This window comes from Orcinus orca, chromosome 9 (genome assembly GCF_937001465.1).
Source record: "Orcinus orca chromosome 9, mOrcOrc1.1, whole genome shotgun sequence".
Classification (NCBI taxonomy): Eukaryota; Metazoa; Chordata; class Mammalia; order Artiodactyla; family Delphinidae; genus Orcinus; species Orcinus orca.
This window is the reverse complement of record NC_064567.1, coordinates 49,046,885-49,065,734: the sequence shown is the minus strand read 5'-3', so window position 1 is coordinate 49,065,734 and position 18,850 is coordinate 49,046,885. Positions and strand designations below refer to the sequence as shown.

The following is an 18,850-nucleotide window of genomic DNA, read 5'->3' as shown; positions in this document are numbered from 1 at the left end:
GCCGTGACTAAAGACCAGATTGTGAAGGCTCCGAGGCCATCTCCCTGTGAAAGGAAACACAGCACATTACATTAATAAACAACTGTAGGAGTCTTCTTCAGCCAGGAATAACTCAGGGCATTAAGGCTTGAGATCTTTTGTCTAGAGTGCGGCAAGAAGTATAATGCAAACAAAAACACCAACACATAAAAATACAATTTATGCTCTTTTACCAAGCAAAGAAAAAGTTGGTTAACGTTTGAAAAGGGAGCAGTAATGTAAATGTATTGACAATTGTATTGTAATAATTAGATGTTTACACAGTCTGGACATCGTGGCTAAATCACTTCTAGCATGTTTATTTGCTAGACACTGCAGCAGGTTCATTAAGAAGACATACTGTATTAGGAATCAAAGAAACAACCAGCTCCCAGTCTCCCCTTCTCTGTTTTATATTTACCAAGAGAAAAAAAAAACTACAAATAATGAAGTAAAATACAGAATTCCCTTCATGAGGAAAACAACTTCCCTCATGACCCCCAAATAGCTTAAAAATAAATCTTCTATTGAATCTCTTACTACACCGCATTAGACCACCTTTAATGACTGTAACTAGCTTTTAATATCTAGTGTGTAAATGGCAATCTGTTTTGGACCAAGAATAAATTATAGCAGAATATTAGGGAGGCTCTTGCTTCACTCCAAAAAAGACTCTCAAAAAACAAAAAGACAAAATGAAAAAAACTAGTATTTGTTTTAGATGAGAGATTTCTCAATATGTTCTGAAAGAGCAAAACCTCGTTTAGAGAGAAATATTTTTCTTAAGCAGTCTCAAACCAGATTAATGGATTAAAATTGCACACTTGAATAATTTGACTAAATTTAAAAGCTCTACGTGGCTCTCTTCCACTTATTTTTTGTCCTTCCATACTAATCTTTAATGTGTTGCTCTGATACGGTTTTCATATTTCCAAACTGAGCTAAAATGGAAATGACAGATTTTCAGTTACATAAAAATAGCAATGGAGTGCCAGGAAAAATACATTGTGAACAAAATAATCTTTAGGAAAGATATGAAAGGAGAATATTTTTTATAGCTTGATATGGATCCAATAATAGAAGCACATTCGGGGCAATTATATCAATTTTTAAAATTTAAAAACTGTTTAAAAATTAAGGTACTAAATGCTAAGCTATAATGTGTTTCCAGCCTTAGTATACCTCCACTAGAATTAAGTAGTAATCAATATAGAGTATTTATTGCTATGAACCACAGCACCAGAGGAGGCAAAGGATGGTATGTTTAGAACTCAAAATTCTCTCCTATCCTTTAGGAAGAGGGGGAAAAGAGGATTTCCCCGTCTTGATCTTTAATCAGTTACCACAGTATACTGTATTCCCAACTACTGCTTTCCTTTACCAAAAGAGTATAGCAATGAAAATACATTATGAAAGCAATAATTTTCTAGTAAAGTTTAAGATGGTAAGAGAAACTTTTATTTTAGAAAACAAATAATAACAGGTACACAATATGACTATGTTTTTAAGTTGATGGAATTGATTAATGGCTCCAAATAATCAAGGACTCACATCACAGAGCACTATTTTACAGAGACGTGCTAAAAATTAATTCTATACCATCATACCATAGTGACGTTATCAAATACGTTACTGAAATTATATACAGCATAACATTACATATGATAATTGCTAGGCTAAATAATGGAATCTTCCATGACACTGTATGATAACAAATATATTTAATAATCTTAAATAAACTCAAACTTACCCTGATAGCCACACTTCTAAGTAATTCAAGACATGAGAAATGAATTTTTAAAAAATCAGATCATGAAAGCCATTATTATTTGAAGGAATATGCTCAATTTTTTTAGATAATTTAAATTATTTAAGAGTGCTTTGCATTTTTTATTAGCTTTGCCTCAAGTTATAACATTAAAGCATTAAGGTTACACCTAATGAGGTTCTGTTTGCCCTTATTTCAAAGTCCCGTATTTTCACAAACAACAAACAGAGATTAGTGCTAAATCACAAGGCTAATTCGATCAAATAAAATTGTCTCATTCTTAGATATGCATCTGAAGAAACTGTTTAACTACCAAGTGTGTATTCACATGCAAACAATCACAGATACCCATCTGGAAGAAACAGTTCATAGAGGGAGCAGATAGTGGTCGAAGGGAGCCTGTACAAACATTTTCCTTAAGGTGTCTGTTAAGGAAAAATTCTCTGCTAAGTCCAACCAACTACAAACAACACTTACTTAAAGCCTATTATTCAGATGGATGGTTTTAAAATACCAAAGGTTTATTTTGAAAATTTACGGACAGAAGTAACATCTCTGCTATTGAAACCTCCATTAACAGAAAGTGACCACAGCTTGGAAACCAACGGCTTGATTCAAAAATGTACTCAGGATTATATAGGAATTTAATCCCAAACTCCTCTAGGATGTCTGACATTAATTCTCATTAGAAAATAACAAAACCAACAGCTTACTAACATTACTCCAAGCAGCATTACAGCTAGTGCTGAACATTAAAAAAATTTTCCCTTGCTTGCTTCTGGTGTGAAGGAGAAATTTTTATTTTGACCCACGTTTCATTTCAGTTCTCATATCCTCCAATGCAGAAAAGCCATATTTACACTTATTGGGTTTTTAAGGCTCCTTCAAATATAATCTCACTCAAGCATAACTACACCCTGTGAGATAGAGAGAAAAAGCCTACTGGTATTTTGCAGGCGAGGAAACTTATTCTAGGGCACAATGCATTCAAGAACCGAAACTAGAATTTTGATTGACTCCAATTCCAGTGGTCTTCCTACTGCCTACTCTCAGCTGAGCACCACTGGTACAGCTCTGTTCACAGTTTCCTAAAGGGCTAGGGGTCCTCCAGCTTCCAGAATTATGTTTTACCATAATTGGCAGCAACTCTGTAAAAAGATGTTCACGTTACACACACAGCTCTTTGGTTCCCCTCACAATTCAGTAGCTACAAGCATTTCAGAAATTTTCTAAAAATCAATCTTTTCATCTGAACCAACACTGAAACGCTTGCCCCTGCCTTCCCCCCTGCACATTAAAAGACCCATATATGAGAAAGGATCCCCAGTTTGTTTCCTAGGTTCAGATGTAACAAAATCAGAGAACATTTTATGTCTCGGGACACTGCTAGTGATTGAACTTGCTAAGAATCGCACAAAGGGGAGGCTACCTGGGGCTGTTCCTTTCCTGAGTTGATGTCTTGTCTATTTCACTTAGACCATGAGTCGGCTTGGGAAAGACTGTGTTGAATTCTGTGTTTGAAATGCCCCTAGCACACTGTTGGCACTTAAATATAATTATTCAAAATGGAATCATTTAATTAGATAGGAAGAGAAATAGCAAGCCCCGAGATAATAAAGAATAAAGCAAATATGCTGACCGACTGAAGCAAAGCAACAGATAGATACCGATGCACACTCACAAGATAGCGCTTCCAGTTTTCCAATTCAGGGTGTGTGTAACGGGATAAACACATTGTTATATAGCTTGCTTCTGCTGGGTTCACAGAAAACACAGACCACGACTGATATCCATAACTTCGTAGAGGGCTAAGAATTACCTGTCTCATGCCTCATGTGACTTAACTCCTTGGGAAAGCTGGAGAAGGGGGAAAGTGGTGGAAGGTGATGGAAGAGGGAGTGACTAAGACTCCACAAACCACAAGTGCTTGACCAGGGAATTAGGAGTGAGTTGTGTATCCACCTGGATGGGACAGGTTATTTACACCAATGAAATCTACTTGGTGGGCAGCTGAAGACCGGGACAATGTGAAGTCATTCACTCCCTGTCCTCTAGAAGCATGATATTCTGAGTGCCAGGCATGGAATCCTACTCTACAGAATGAAATGCTGCTTGGAAATTGACCCTCAGTGCACCTTCTACTTTTGGGCTATAATGGCCAATACTTCAGGGTGTACTTTAGACCATGAGAGGGCCCAATCTTACCCCTCCTCTGGCTAAATTCCAGAGCTCCCTAATGAATGTTAGTTCTTACTTATCTTCTGTTCCCAACACCCCCGACCCCTACCAGCCTCCAACCACTGAGGTACAAAACTTGAAAAATTTTTTTTGTTCAAGAAACACAACAGAAGACTTTCGTGTTAAGGAGACTTGTACAAGGCACCATTGTAGATGCCCAAGGAATAAGAGCTCATACTCAGGGGCCAGATATTACAATAAAGGTTCTCCTTAAACAAATCCTTATCTCAATAAGCAAAAAAAGTCTTAGGTCAGACATTGCCATCACTCAGTTACAAAATTACATAAGTTTTATATTGAAGTTTGCTCACTGATTGTAAAGGGCTGACAATTTAAGAATACTCTTTTAAACTGGTTTTAAAAAAAACCTATCCATTTAGATACCACCCCAAAAGGGGCTCCCCTGGTGGCGCAGTGGTTGAGAGTCCGCCAGCCGATGCAGGGGACACGGGTTCGTGCCCCGGTCCGGGAGGATCCCACATGCCGCGGAGCAGCTGGGCCCGTGAGCCATGGCCGCTGAGCCTGCGTGTCCGGAGCCTGTGCTCCGCAACGGGAGAGGCCACAACAGTGAGAGGCCCGCGTACCCCAAATAAATAAATAAATAAATAAATAGATACCACCCCAAAAAAACAACTAATTGAAAACTCTTTGAAAAAAAGAAAACTCTTTGAGACAGAAGCAGCCAGCTTGGAAGTCCTCTCCAAGACTTCCTTGCCTGGTCAGTGTCCTTGGGCTTGACTTGAGGAGATCGAAAGAATAGAAAATGTTGTTCAGAAAGGGTCCCTTTGGCACCGTGTCCTCTCTCGACTCTCTGCTGCCTTGACTGACTTTCTATTTTCAGCCAGAGTGGAAGTTCACAGAGAGAAATATTTCAGCATCAAAGTTCCTTCTCCGTTGTGTATTAGCTGCTTTGGATTTGACAGTCACCGTGGTCTGCCTTACGACTACAGGAGGCAAATTCCAGCTGTCCTGGTGCCAATTCTTGAGCTATTCTTTTCACAGGCTCCAGACTATAAGAATGGTGTCATCATCAGTGGTCAATAAGCTTTTATTGAGTGCCTACTATATGCAAAGATTAGAATTAAGTACTCAGTCTGAATTCGTTACAGTACTGGAAAGCAAAATGGTACTGAATGCAAGGAAGGGAGGCTAGTTAACATTACTCCTAGACCTTGGGACAAATCATTTAACCTCAGTTTCCTAATCAGGAAAATGGGAATAAAAAAGAGAACTTACCTTATTATAGGGTTGTAAAAGGACTGAATGAAAAGTACACAGCATAACAAGTAGTAAAGACTCGGTTAATATTAGTTATTGCTATTACTATCTTAAATTGTTATCATCATTTTGACATGACAGTGAAAGAACACAAGATTTTCTAAATGGTCTCCCATGGGAGCTGGGAAGGGGAGACAGCCTATGGGAATCTGCTTATTTGTGGAATTTTTCTCCTCCTCTAAAGCAATCACTTTTAATTGGCATTACACTGGTGGCATTAATTTTCTCCTTTGAGAGCACCTGTGTGACACTTTCATCGAAAGAGCTGAGCTGCTGCTCAAGCCACAAAATGGCACCTGGTTTTACTCCAGCAGGAGTGATATTTTTATATTACAAAGTTGAGGCCAATGAACAGAAAACAGACAAGTGCTGTTCTATATTACCTCTGAGTAACAGATAATAAAAAAGAAAACGGTGAAAACAGAAAGAGAGAAACCTGAGGAAACACTCTCCAAGGTTCCAACATTAAGAAAGACACTTACGAGATGGGCTTTTGGGACAATTTGCATTTTCACACCTTTGCACATATTCACAAGACTGCTCAACCTCCAGCCCCTTTCCCAACCTTACAGACCTAAGCTGAGCACTGGTATGACTACAGCTACTTTCTGCACTTATGGTTCCTTTCATCTTGGGACTCAAAGCACTCAAGTTAACATAACCATACAACTTTAAAGAAATAGGAAATGAAAGTTTTAAAAAAGACAAAAATTGAATTATGGTTGGATTTAGCAACAACTGTGAAACTTTCCACTTTCAGATATTTCTTTTTGATCCATCCAAGGCGACAGCTAGAATGCTTCCAAGATCAGAAGGCGTCTCTGTTATTGCCCAGGTGGAACGCAGCACAACAGTGATTTGGGATGTACTGGGAGTATAACTAGATCACTGGCCACAAGCTGCCTGAGTCACCTTTGCCTTCTCTGAAAGAGAGACAACACTGCACTCAGGAAAGGAAGGGAGGAAACATCTAAAGAATGGCGGCCACATTCAACTTTCCTGTTATTCACAATCTCACTCAATTCTGTTACCAACAATCCAATCCACTTGTTGATGGTATTATGAGGACGATGAAACTGCTTTTAAAGACTCGGTAAAGTGGACTGATTTTTTTTTTTTTTTTTTTTTTGACTAAGAGAACACTGTCAGTCAGAAAGCTGATGAACTAAATGATAAAGGGATTTTCTCTACCAGGTATAGAGAAGTCAAACTCTTTTCTTCTTGAATCTCAGATACTGTAGGATGCCACATCAGTTAATTAATAAATATTTACTGGATACACACCATATACTCTGAAGTACCATGCTGGCAATAAATCATGTTTCTGATCAAGCAGCGATAGAGCAGATTCTACTAAGGAAAACAAGAAAAAGCCCCTGGAAAATAACATTAAGGAAATGTCATTCCACGTTACAAAATTACAAATAAAATAATTCTGTAAGTATTTATCTCATCACAAGCAAGATGTTACACTATTAGAGGTTCTAACAAATATTCCAGAAGAATTCAACTACAAGGCAGTGGATGGTAATATGGCGGAAGCTGAGGATGTCCAGAAATTTCTTGTTCCCAATCCAGAGGATCAATGGTTTAAGTTATGCATTTGAGTGTAGGTTAGGTTTGTAGAAAGATACTTTAATAATATACTACTTATTCGTTTCTCTGAATTTCAGAATACTCAGGATTTTACTAACAAACTACGCCATTTTAACAAATATTTTTATGTTACATATTAATTATATTCCTTCAAGCTCTGAGTGAATCAGTGTTCTCTATGGTATGATCATGTTTTAATCTCCACCATCTCTTTCTTTACCATATGGACTGCTTTTCAATATACTTGAGTTTATTGAACTCAAAAGAAGTAAAAGTGACCTCTATACAGTTTACAATTCCATTCAACAGTTGAAATATAAACATTGATTTATCTGAAATGTAGAAGTACTTTGCTTGATTTAAAAATTCTCACAATGCTTTACTCAGTCTCACTGATGAAGTTCAAGATTTTCAACTACATGTATGTTAGGGTAAGTTTTCTTATAATGGCTGAACTACAAATCTGGATCTCTAATATATAGCTCAGCTCTGGGTTCTGTTTTTAATTATGACCCTGGGGGGTACCAGACTCTATGAAGTGAGTAGCAATAGGTTAGACTGGAGAAATTATAGGAAAAGTGGAATCATAAGAACTAAGAGAGAGTCTTGAGTAGAAACATTTTAGAAACAACTGAATGGAATCTCTACTCTTTGTGAAAGGCTATATTCAACAGTAATAGCAAAAAACCTCCACATACAGAGATTGCACCTACAGATGGTTGAACAGTGATTTTCTAGGATCCCATAATACTTTACATAATCATCTGTAATTAAATTAGCACAAGATAAAAATAATCTACTTAAAATAATATAAAGTATTCAAAATAATTGCTAGGCTAAACAACATTCTTTTTCATGAAAGAAACTGTCATAGACAACCAAGTGGCAAAAACAGAATGGAGTGAGCTGTGGTTGAGTGTAAATCCTATAGCAATGAAAGTAATTTGTATTATCCTTACTTCTTTGAATAAATTCAGATGACAGCCCTATTTCATTTCTTCATTCGGTTTGAGGCCAGATGGCATTAGAATCATTTACTTCACCTTGTTGTGCTTAATTACTACAATAAACACACTATTTTCCAAATTAATCATAACAAAGTAATTTCATTAGTAACACAGCAGGCTGTTGAATTATTAGCATCATAACAGTTTGCAAACAATTAAACTTTATTTGAACCTTAAAAATTTGCAGAGTGGAACATTATTTTAACATCTAATGGCAATAGAGTACAAATTCAGTACAGAGCAAATAATCAAGCAAAACGCTCTGTAAAATATGACTTACAATCACCTTTGAAAAAAATTAGCTCTCTGTTCATAGAAAAACAAATGAAAGCTAAGCAAACATAATGAGAACATAGCAATTAGCATATTTTCTAACAAGCCATGTTGTTTAAATTCACATTAATGATTATTATTATGATCTTGAAGAGTGTGTGATATATTGTCAAGGGTGTAAAGAAAACTTTCCGCCTCCTAGTATACAGATGATTTCACCAAATGAATACAAAGTAGTCATGAGTTGAAAGTAATGATTGTTTTTTCCTGTCAGTCCAATTAAAAAGGTTTTGTTTCCTTTCTCATCTCCCACCTATATTCAAGTGAAAAAGAACAAAGGCCAGAGGAGCTCTGGACAAAAGTTAACACTTTTTTTCTGTACTGTCACCATTCCAGAGACTATGTGGCATCAGTTGGCAAAGGACTCCCTCTCCTGGATTAACTGTAAAAACAGGCAATAATCTTCTAAATACTTTACGTTTGGAGTGAGTCTGTGCCTGAGTGGAGGAGGGGTTTCCAAGTGGGTTCCTATGCAGTGAAAAGCTGCTGCCATCTACTGGCCCAAGACTAAAATCTTCATTTAGGCCAGAAGCACAAAATCTGTGCCCACAAGGAAGTCTACATTTTCAGTGGAACCCACAGCTGCTTTCACTTTTCAATCTCTCAGGCTTTGAAAACCAATCCACTAAATTCATCACCAGTTGTCTCACTTCTGCCAAGATGATTTCAATCTATCCCAATGGCTCTATATTAGGAGAAGATTAACAAGTGCATAAATTAATTTCTGAAAGCTTTAACTTGACCTGGTCTAATCTATATAAACTAGAATTCACCCACAATCCCCCAAATTAATATATATTTTTTACATGTGAAATCTGATAATCACAGTACAGAGGGGATAATAGTAAAACATAAACTCTGAAATATTGCTTGTAGATAGTTTTTATAAATAATGGAGGGTTTTAAACATCGGCTCGTTTGCATGGTTAGAATCTTTATCTTTAAAGCAAAGATCTGAAAAGCTCAACAAAAGTAGTACCTTCTAATCAAGGATTCAATATTAGCAGATTATATTTACTTCAAATAATTATCCAATCAGCAGTATATTTTGATATTATATACCATAGTGGTACCTTGTAGACATTTAAAATACCTTTGATTTCAAACATACATGAAAAAGTAATAATATAACTCCACAAACCTTGCTCTGGAGCACAACGCACACCTCCAGTGTCAGACCAACACTACCCTTCCATTCACCTGTACCTGGGTACATGTTCCCACCGGATTTCTACACCCTCCTCTCTGAGCCTCCCTTCTCTTCTCATCGCTTTCAGAGGTGCAGAGCAGGCCCAAATCTGGACTTTCACTGTTTTGTGGTGGTACTTTAATATCACAGTAACAATCAGGTAGAGTAACAGTACTCAGTTATGCCTTCTGACCTTGAGAATACATTGAGATTCTTTATGCCATTACATTAGTGGCAGAATGGGACCTCTCACAAAATTTTTGTTTCATTAAATTTAAAGAAAACTACAGTAGAAAATGTTGGCAAGCCCATTATATAACTGGGGTATTTATTATTGGTAAAGGGCTTTGCACAAACCATGGTTCTGGTCTTCACGTGTGTTGCAGAGGGTGACAGCATACTCCCCATTTGCAATTCTATCGTTTTTCTTTCTTGTGGCTATATTTAACATAAAGTAAATTCCCCAATCAGTAAAAATTCTTTCATGAAAACATGTTACTATTGTTAGAAAAATAAATACTAAGATAACTCATCTACAAAGTTTTAACAAAGCTACATTCTTTAGATAGCATCTACCAAAAACTTTCATGATACATTCAATTGAAATTTTTATGAAATTATATACTACATTCTAAAAAATAATTGATATCCAGTATTAAGAGAAATTACAACTCTTACTAGAAGTAGCAATGATTACGTGATACATATAAAATAGTGCTGAATTTTTCACACAAATCAAATGAGTAAATAAACCTATGATTATTTCTTTGAAAAACAGCAACAGGTATAACTTTACTGCTTGCATCTAATTTACATTAATATCCTTCATTTAATTTCACATCAGAGGAATATTATAATGAATGCATAAAACAACAAAGACAAACGATGCTCAACAAAACAAAGAAAGGTTATGAGCTGTCACTCATGCTTTCACGATGATTCTCAATCCAAAGCATTTGCACACTAGCAGAGGAATCTTCCTTTTCTGCAGGCAGAAAGGGAAAGTTGCATTTTAATTTTTTTCTTCAGGCAAAATGTTGATTTTCCCTGTTTAGAAAAATGTTACATTTTTAGCCAAGGAAAAAAATGAATGTTTACTCAATATTTTGTCAATTCAGCTCCTCAGAAAGGCCATAAAAGTGGTATTTTACTAAAGAGGAGGAGGTTTGGGAAAACAGCTGGTTATTATCAAAGGGATTTTTCTCTAAATAATCTATTTATTTCCAAAGTAAATTCTATGAAGTTATTTTTAAAACTAAACTAGATTTTTTTTTTTAAAGAAGAAGATGATTTGGGAGCATAATCTTTGTGCTATCAGAAAACTACAAAGACTTTTAAAAAGGCAAAGACTCATAACGCAGAGACCAAGAGAACATATGAGCTATTACAGAATATTGGATTAAAATGTACTTACCCAGGACTCTCAAATATCATACATCTCCATTATGTAGGCTTTCGGCACCAAGCCAATGGCTCCCTTCATTTCTCCTACCCACCAGCCATATCTATTGTATTCCTAATTGAAAACAATATGCAGTATTAACCTTCAGACTGGGTGTAAGTACAATGTTGTTTGTACGCAACTTCTTAGAAATGTTACTTCTTTTTATAAAGTTATAGGAGCTTGAGCTGCAAATTGAAACATTTTAATCTTTTTTTGTTTCTGAACACTTTAAAAGTGCTGTTAGGCAAAAATTTAAATTAATGTGTAAGACAAAGCCTGTTTATTTCACAGTGTAGAACACAGAAACAGTCACTTAGGATAGAAACCTAGCAAATGAAACTACATGAGGAAGTCCGTTCTCTGGGCCCCTTTCCCTTCTCTCTCCCCCATCTCTCTCTCTTACACACACACACACACACACACACACACACACACACACAGAGCCTGGGGGACACCTTTTACCTTCTCTCTCCCCCATCTCTCTCTCTTACACACACACACACACACACACACACACACACACAGAGCCTGGGGGACACCTTTTACCTTCTCTCTCCCCCATCTCTCTCTCTTACACACACACACACACACACACACACACACACACACACAGAGCCTGGGGGACACCTTTTAATATGCAAACACCAGTGTTAGAGGCTCCGTCCGAGGTCATAGCCAGGATCCTTAGGATACTAGCTTTGCCTTCAAGGAGCTTTTCATCTAGCAAGGATAGACTTTTTTTTTTTCCCACAATAAACTACTTAATTCCTAGTTAAACTCATATGACCGAAAATGATTTAGGATGTAGAGGTATGCCCCTTCTTAGGAAAATCTAAAAATGAGTATAGACGTTTTAAACAGATAAATTAGAGAACAAGGAAACACTACTAATGCTTTCCCCCAACTGGCTTTCCAAAATAATTCACAAAAGGGCTCCTTTTCAAAAGCTTCCCAAAGGCATTTATTGTTCCTCTGGATTGATCACAAACTACATTAGGTAAAGGATGAATGGAAGGAATTTAAAGGTGGTATTCGATTCACCCTTTCGGGGGAAGATCAATAGGAAATAAAAGTATCTCAAATTATAAAGGCAAAATATTAATCTAGCTGTAAAAAGAGACTGATTGATGAGTCACTTTTGAGTTTATTTTGCAGTGTGAGCTAATCCTGTTCCTCCTTTTCTTCCCTTTGCTCCACTGACAGACACACCACGGCTCTAGGCATAGTGAACACTGTACCCGGTCTCATTTGTCTGCCAGATTGACTAATGTATTTTTATCTCAAATTTATTTATGTTTAGTGAGATACAAACAAAGTAAAATGAATTACAAGTTTCAAGAATAATATCTCCCAAAAGCAATACTCTGAAAAAGCACTGTAGGACCCAAATTTAATTTTTCATATAAGATAAATTTTTAAAATCAATCCCCAAAGTAATTCAATAGGCTATGATTTCCAACATCTGAGTCACAGATAAATGTGCATATGCATATCGAGTTACATGTGGGGAGGGAACGTTAATACCAGTACAGATTTAACATTTGTATTGATGACTAACCATGCTATTGACCATCAGAAAGGAAAATAATACAATTTTTCCATACAAATGTAGCAACATTCCCAGGTGTGTATTGATATGTAGTCTATCAATAGAGAGATTACAAGATTAAAATCTATAAGTACTTTTTTAAACAATGGGATGTATCAGAATTAAGTTTTTCGTAAGAATAAGATGGAAGGAAAACGGGGGTGGTGGAGAAAGGCCTGATTCTAATGAGGGCACAGCTCTGGCTTATGAGGCAGTAGACTCAAGATTTTAAAAGTTTCCTGATAGTGTGAACTTAGTGGACAAAATTCTCTAAGCAATGAAAATAGTCTGATGCCCAGAACTCAGTGAAGATGACTATAATCTATGTAGAATATATTTGTCAGAAGAAAATACCAACTTACTGAAAGCTATGATTAGTAACCATTATATCCTAATAGGTACCTAATAAAACTGCCCTTTTCAATTTTTTAAGGCAATGCATACAATTAGAGCCTAACGCTTAACAAAACAAATGTATTTCACCTTGCAGAGGCCAAAGGCCCACAGTGTAAGATTTCAAAATGGATACTTAACAAAGTAAGTCTGAGTGTGAAAGCTCTTATCCAATGCCCATCTAAGATTTTATTCAGCTGATTATTTGGAAAGAGTAAAGGAACTAGGCCCCCAAAGGCTAGAAAAACAGAATACATTTAGTGAGAGGGCATATTATGACCCAAACCTGCTTTCAGAGAACAGCCTGCAATCTGGGTTTCAATGTTTAGATTCAAGTTACAAACCAGAAAGTTCATATTACTTTATAATATTCTGTTTTGAAATTATAATCTACACTCCAAATTAAGGGCATATTATTGTTCTCAAAAAGCTCATTCACATCCAAATTTAAGAAACTGATTTCCAACAAATCACTTCAACGAAGGACCAATGACATACTTCACACAAGAGAAATTTGCATGACGGCAACTGAGAAGATTCATTAAACAGAAAGTACAGTAATAAACAGCAGAGGAGTTTATTCAGCTGTACACAAATCCCTTAAAAGTAACATTCTAGGAAAAAATTAAGTTTTAGGCTAAAATAATCTTAAATGTTTCACTAAATTAATTTAAAAGAATTGAAAGGCATATGAAATACACAGCTCATAAAAGTACTCTAAGATATAACAGGTTTAAATCAGAAAAGAGTAAAAATAAAAACCCAGAATGTTTATTACTTTACATTTGTAAAGAATTCCATACAGCACTCCTGTGTGGAATTAAGAGGTAAGATAAAACACAGGGAGGTAAAAATCTAGTAGGCAAATTTACGGATTTACACTGCAGCCATTAAAGGATGTCAGCAAGGCTGCAAACACAGAAGCTTTTACTTTTATCATTACTATCCTCTGTATGAGCCTCCTGAGCAACATGAATCCCAATTAAACCATTTGCAGCCTATAAATTGGAATGAAGATGCATCTTGGAGTACGGTATTCTAAACGCCAGCCTGAAGATTCAATAGCATACACACTTTCCTTTGGAGGAAGAAAATCTGCCTTCCATTGCCTTTCCCTGTTTGCTGCCCCCAAACAAATGTGATTATGAATGATGTATTACTTACAGTGGAAAATAATGCGATCCATACAATGTTGTCTCGCTGTCCACATACTAATTGTAGTATTGGTCTAAAAGTCACGGGTGGGTCATTAAAAAAAAAACAACCCTCACACCTTATCTTGTTAATAAACAAAAAGTAAAGAGACAAAAGTCGTATGAGGCTGCTATCTAAATCTCTGAAAGGTTAGGAAGCATCGTGTCATCTTGATGACACACGAGATCTCAGGTACAAGAAGGTCTGCCATCTGGTATTCTTCACCCTACTCGGCTCTTAACATCAACTGAAATGCTAACGTAGGCAAGTGACTGTACTTCAGGAGGACTGATAAAATAATGAAGAGTCCTTTAATCTACAGGAAACCATTCTAGTCAATTTATAAGAAATATTGCATCCCTTTGTAGGACGTGTAATTATTTTCTATTAATCATGTGCTATAAAGCTACATTATGCAGTTATTCTGTTATCACTAGAAAGAGGCCTGCAGTCAGCTTCTGACAATGTTAGGTAATTACTAACACAAAGCTTCTTTCTCCTCCCGTAGTAATGCTATCAAGATCTAGAGGTGTAGTGATGCTTAGTGTATAAAAATAGTACTCAAAAGAAATTTAATATCTGCAAAATGGATGGCTTCAAGGCAAAATGTAATGTGGCAATTAAAGAAGCAAGAAAGCTGAACTCGCCCAATAATTTGAGAAAATAATCATAGAGCAGCACTGACCGTTGTGGTCTAACTCCTCTGTTTTCAATTTTTACATCATTAAAATAGTTTTTATTTTATAGTTAAAATTTTAGGCCTCAATTAATCATTATTAAGCAATAAATTAAAGTGATTATGTAAAAAGGCAGGAAAAAAAGGACTAGTTTTGATAAAGTGAAACAGAGACTTTATCCAACACAATAGCAAACGTATGTCTATGTTTACTTACTAAATCTTCTCTCTCTGCCAGTGTATTATTTTACACTTAAATAAGATGCCAACATTTACTTAAATCCTTTTCAGCACCACGATTCTCATTTCTCAAGTATGTTAATCCACTTTCTACAAACCATATGGTAAAAGAATGCTGCCTTAACAGAAACTTGAAACATTAGTAAGATTTTGTGATGTACCACCCCTTTCAGAAAGTAGTTACCAATCTGTTTGAAAGCAACAGGTGTTAGAAAGGTTAAAAGACTATATTACTTTCTCCAAACGTATATCTGTACTTCAAAACATACCAGCCTTGTGCAGAAATAAAGGTAATTTTATTCACAAAATATAAACTACACTGAGTTTCAGAACCAGTGGACTTTACCATTGTTTTCCAACAATTCACTGTGATATTTTCAATTTTTCAAATTGTTCATAAACATTGTAGTAGCATGAAAACTAGATACCTATTTAAAATATGGAAATACTTTCTTCAAGGCTACCTCTTCAATCTCTTCCTTTTTACTATCTCCAATTAGAAACTTCGTAAGAATCGTTTCTTATACATCCATCATTTCAAAAGTTGTCTTAAAATGCACAACAGGTACTTGACAACTTCGTTTTTTACTATTATTATCTACACTTTAACTGCTTGAATCTTAGTCTCCTAACTCATTCCTTAAATGAGGAAATGGACACTAACAATTTCTAAGATCCTCCCTGATGTTTGAATACCACCATCACGAACCTGCTTTACCACCCTAAGTCTCTTAGCATCTCATGGAAATCAACCTCACTACTTTATAATTTACTATGCAAGTGTGACTTTGAGTTACTCTAATTCAAAGAATTCCTATTTTTTTCCTCCGTGCACTGCGCACTCCATTTTTAAAGCGAGAGAGACAAAAGACGAGCAAGGAAGGTGATAGTAGGAACTTAATTCCTGTAACAAATTTTAGTTTATATTCCAGAGTCAAAATACATTTAATTCAAATCTCTACACAGTCAACATTTACAATGGCATAAAGTAAAAACTGATATGCAGACTGATGATTCTTAGGTATTGTTAGGCAAAGAAAGATCAAATCATGCTCAGTAGTGGGTGGCCTTGGTACTCAGTGTATTTCACCAACCAGTACATGACTGTTAACTGTTCTAGTTCAGACCTTCCTCACCTCACCCTGGATCATTGCATCATCCACTCTGCCTCTCTGTACTTCCCGGAAACGGCCTTTGTCAGTTTACTCGGCTGCTCAGGAATGTACACTAGCCCCCCAATGCTTTAACTACAAACTCCTCTCACTGCTCTGGTCCCACAGCCCAACCTTCTGTGCTGCACTCATTCCTGCCTCTGTACGTGGCACTCCTTCCCCAAGGGGCATCTCCCCTCCCTCATCCAAAGCCTATCTAGTAACTAAGACTCGACTCAGGTTACCCAGCTTTCACGAATTTCTCTCTGAGTTATCTAACCCATACTTACATCTCCCATTTCAAGCTGAGTATTTATTCCTCAGTGGAGTTTATGTACTTCAGTTTTGTCCGTTCAACTAAAATAAAGTAGAAACTCACTGAGATCGTGGCAATGTCTTACACTCAAAACTGTATGCCCCACACTCCAGGATGTGTAAAAGATGTTCAATAAATATGTACTTCATGATGAAACAGACATACTTCTTCTTCATTTTGGATGACGCACCAGATGACCCTCCTAAATGTTTTCTTAAGAAGGGTAATTTCCAATAGGAATATATTTTCTATGTATATATTGGACATACTTGAAGAATTTTAGTAATGACTAAACAAACATTTGTTCTGAAGTATGTCTAGCTTCATTCACAATGTGAAGTGTGCTGTTCCTCGTCATGGCTGGCTGCGGCCCATCGCGTTTTCCAACGTGCTGTATAGCATACCTTGTCTGAAGAGCCTAAATTCCACTTGCAGAAAGAAAGATACCTGTCCCCTGAAGAACTGGGACCAAATAATTCTAGTTCTTCGAAGAAAGGGCTTCAGTTGAATTTACTGTAAGTACGGAAGAGGTTAAGACAGAACCCTGCAACAGCAGAAACAGTGTGGCAGGTCTAGGGGAAAATCTGCTAGTTTTTCAGCTGCTGCTTCTTACTCTTGTGATTATTTTCTCAGAAGATTGAGGGTCTCCAGCTTGTTACTAACTAGGTATGTGACCTCGGGCAATCCCCAAGTTCTTTAGGGGTGATTTTTTTCCTACATTTATATCACTCTCTAAGACTCCATAATAATCCAGTTACGTACTTAACATAAATCAGTAAGTCTAATTATTATACATTTGGACCCTCACAGAATTACCTATATGAAATCTCTTGTTATATGTACTATAAATTTTTTGTTGTTGAGGGTAATATCTGCCACTGTTCTTATTATATAAAGTTGTTGAGGTCAGATAATCCGCGAAGATTCTAGAAATTCACGTGAGATTTTTTTTTTTTTTAAGTAGCCAGTGCTGGGAAAAGCCAAGCTTCCTCCTTCATGATTAAAAAGAATTATTAGCTCCTTGTCTCTCCCTTTTTCAGTGTGGCTGCCAAGAAGCTCAGGAAGTTCAAGCGTAGAAACTCCATTGTCTTTTAAGGTCTCCAGAGGCAGTCCTTTTTTCCATTAGCCTTTTATTTATTTTTCCCCAATTATGTGGAGCCTCAAGATCTTCTCACCATAAAGTGAAGAGCTAGCACTAAGGTTCCCCTACCTCTACGATTCTACCATTCTAAGTCCCTTTAAGAAGTTCAGGATTATTTCCTTTTTTTTTTTAATGTAAATTTATTTATTTATTTTTGGCTGCTTTGGGTCTTCCTTACTGCGCGCAGGCTTTCTCTGGTTGTTGCAGAGCATGGGCTCTAGGCTCGCGGGCTTTAGTAGTTGCAGCACGCAGGCTCAGTACTTGTGGCTTGCAGGCTCTAGAGCGCAGGCTCAGTAGCTGTGGCGCCGGGATTAATTGCTCCACGGCATGTGGGATCTTCCCGGATCGGGGCTCAAACCCATGTCCCCTGCATTGGCAGGCGGATTCTAACCACTGCGCCACCAGGGAAGTCCTAATTATTTCTTATTTTTAACTATATTTTCATAAACATATATTAAACATCTATCTGCCATAATGTTAGATATTGGGGATTCAAAAATACTTAAGACACAGTGTCTACCTCAAGGAATTGAGACAGGGAAACGAATAATCCTGGTCATGGCCCACTTAGGTATAGCAAAATGGAAAGAGAAAACCCTTTAGGGTCAGATCTGCGTTGATTCCAGGAGAAGGTACTTCCTAGCTGGTATCCTCAGGTGATTTACGTAATAAGCTTACTAAGCATCAGTTTTCTTACTTGCAATATTGATAGTACCATATCCTTTGTAGGGTTACCTTAAGAATCTGAGGAATGAAAGCACAATGAGTACCTAGAACAAGATACTGTAGGTACGCAATAAATACTTTTTCATCCCCTCCCTCTGCCTTCCCACTAACTGGTGTAGCAAAATACCAGGGCAACAAAAAAACAGAGCATTTTGGAGTGTACTATAAGGCAACCTGATTATTACAGGCTGTTCCAAAGGGAATCTGATCTTTAAAGAGATAAGAAAGGAGACATCTCAAAAGAGTGAGAATATGCCATATATACATTGAGGGAGCTCTTGATTTTTGGGGGGGTGGGGTGGGGGGAGAGCAGAAGGGCGTAAAAAAATCATGGATTTTTCAATTTAAGATTTTTTTTTTTACTTACCAACATGGTGCTTTTCTTTAAGGTTGTTTTGGTTTGCTCCTGGAAAACCTCTGCTTACTCCATGCAGAATTAAACCATGTAGGTTCTGCAGCCATAGCAGCCCCTCCACTGCCACCTCTGTGTAACTTGCCTCTCTGACACTGCCTTCTGGTCTCTCCTTTACTTCTCAAGCCACTGCAGGGCCTCA

General features: G+C 36.9%; 1 protein-coding gene and 1 long non-coding RNA gene across 2 annotated transcripts in view; one reads left to right on the top strand and one right to left on the bottom strand.

Annotated features, from left to right (window-relative positions):
- The window catches only part of LOC117199849 (uncharacterized), a 100,199-nt gene that overhangs the window by 64,126 nt on the left and 17,223 nt on the right, over positions 1 to 18,850 (top strand). The window lies entirely within an intron of this gene.
- SKAP2 (src kinase associated phosphoprotein 2) overlaps positions 8,050 to 18,850 on the bottom strand; it is a 150,130-nt gene continuing 139,329 nt past the window's right edge. The window contains exons 12-13 of the mRNA XM_033420578.2: positions 10,842 to 10,943; positions 8,050 to 10,412 (exon numbers count right to left, since the gene is read on the bottom strand). Of these exons, the coding sequence (XP_033276469.1) occupies positions 10,851 to 10,943 (93 nt within the window). The 3' untranslated portion in view covers positions 8,050 to 10,412; positions 10,842 to 10,850. The remainder of the gene's footprint in view (positions 10,413 to 10,841; positions 10,944 to 18,850) is intronic.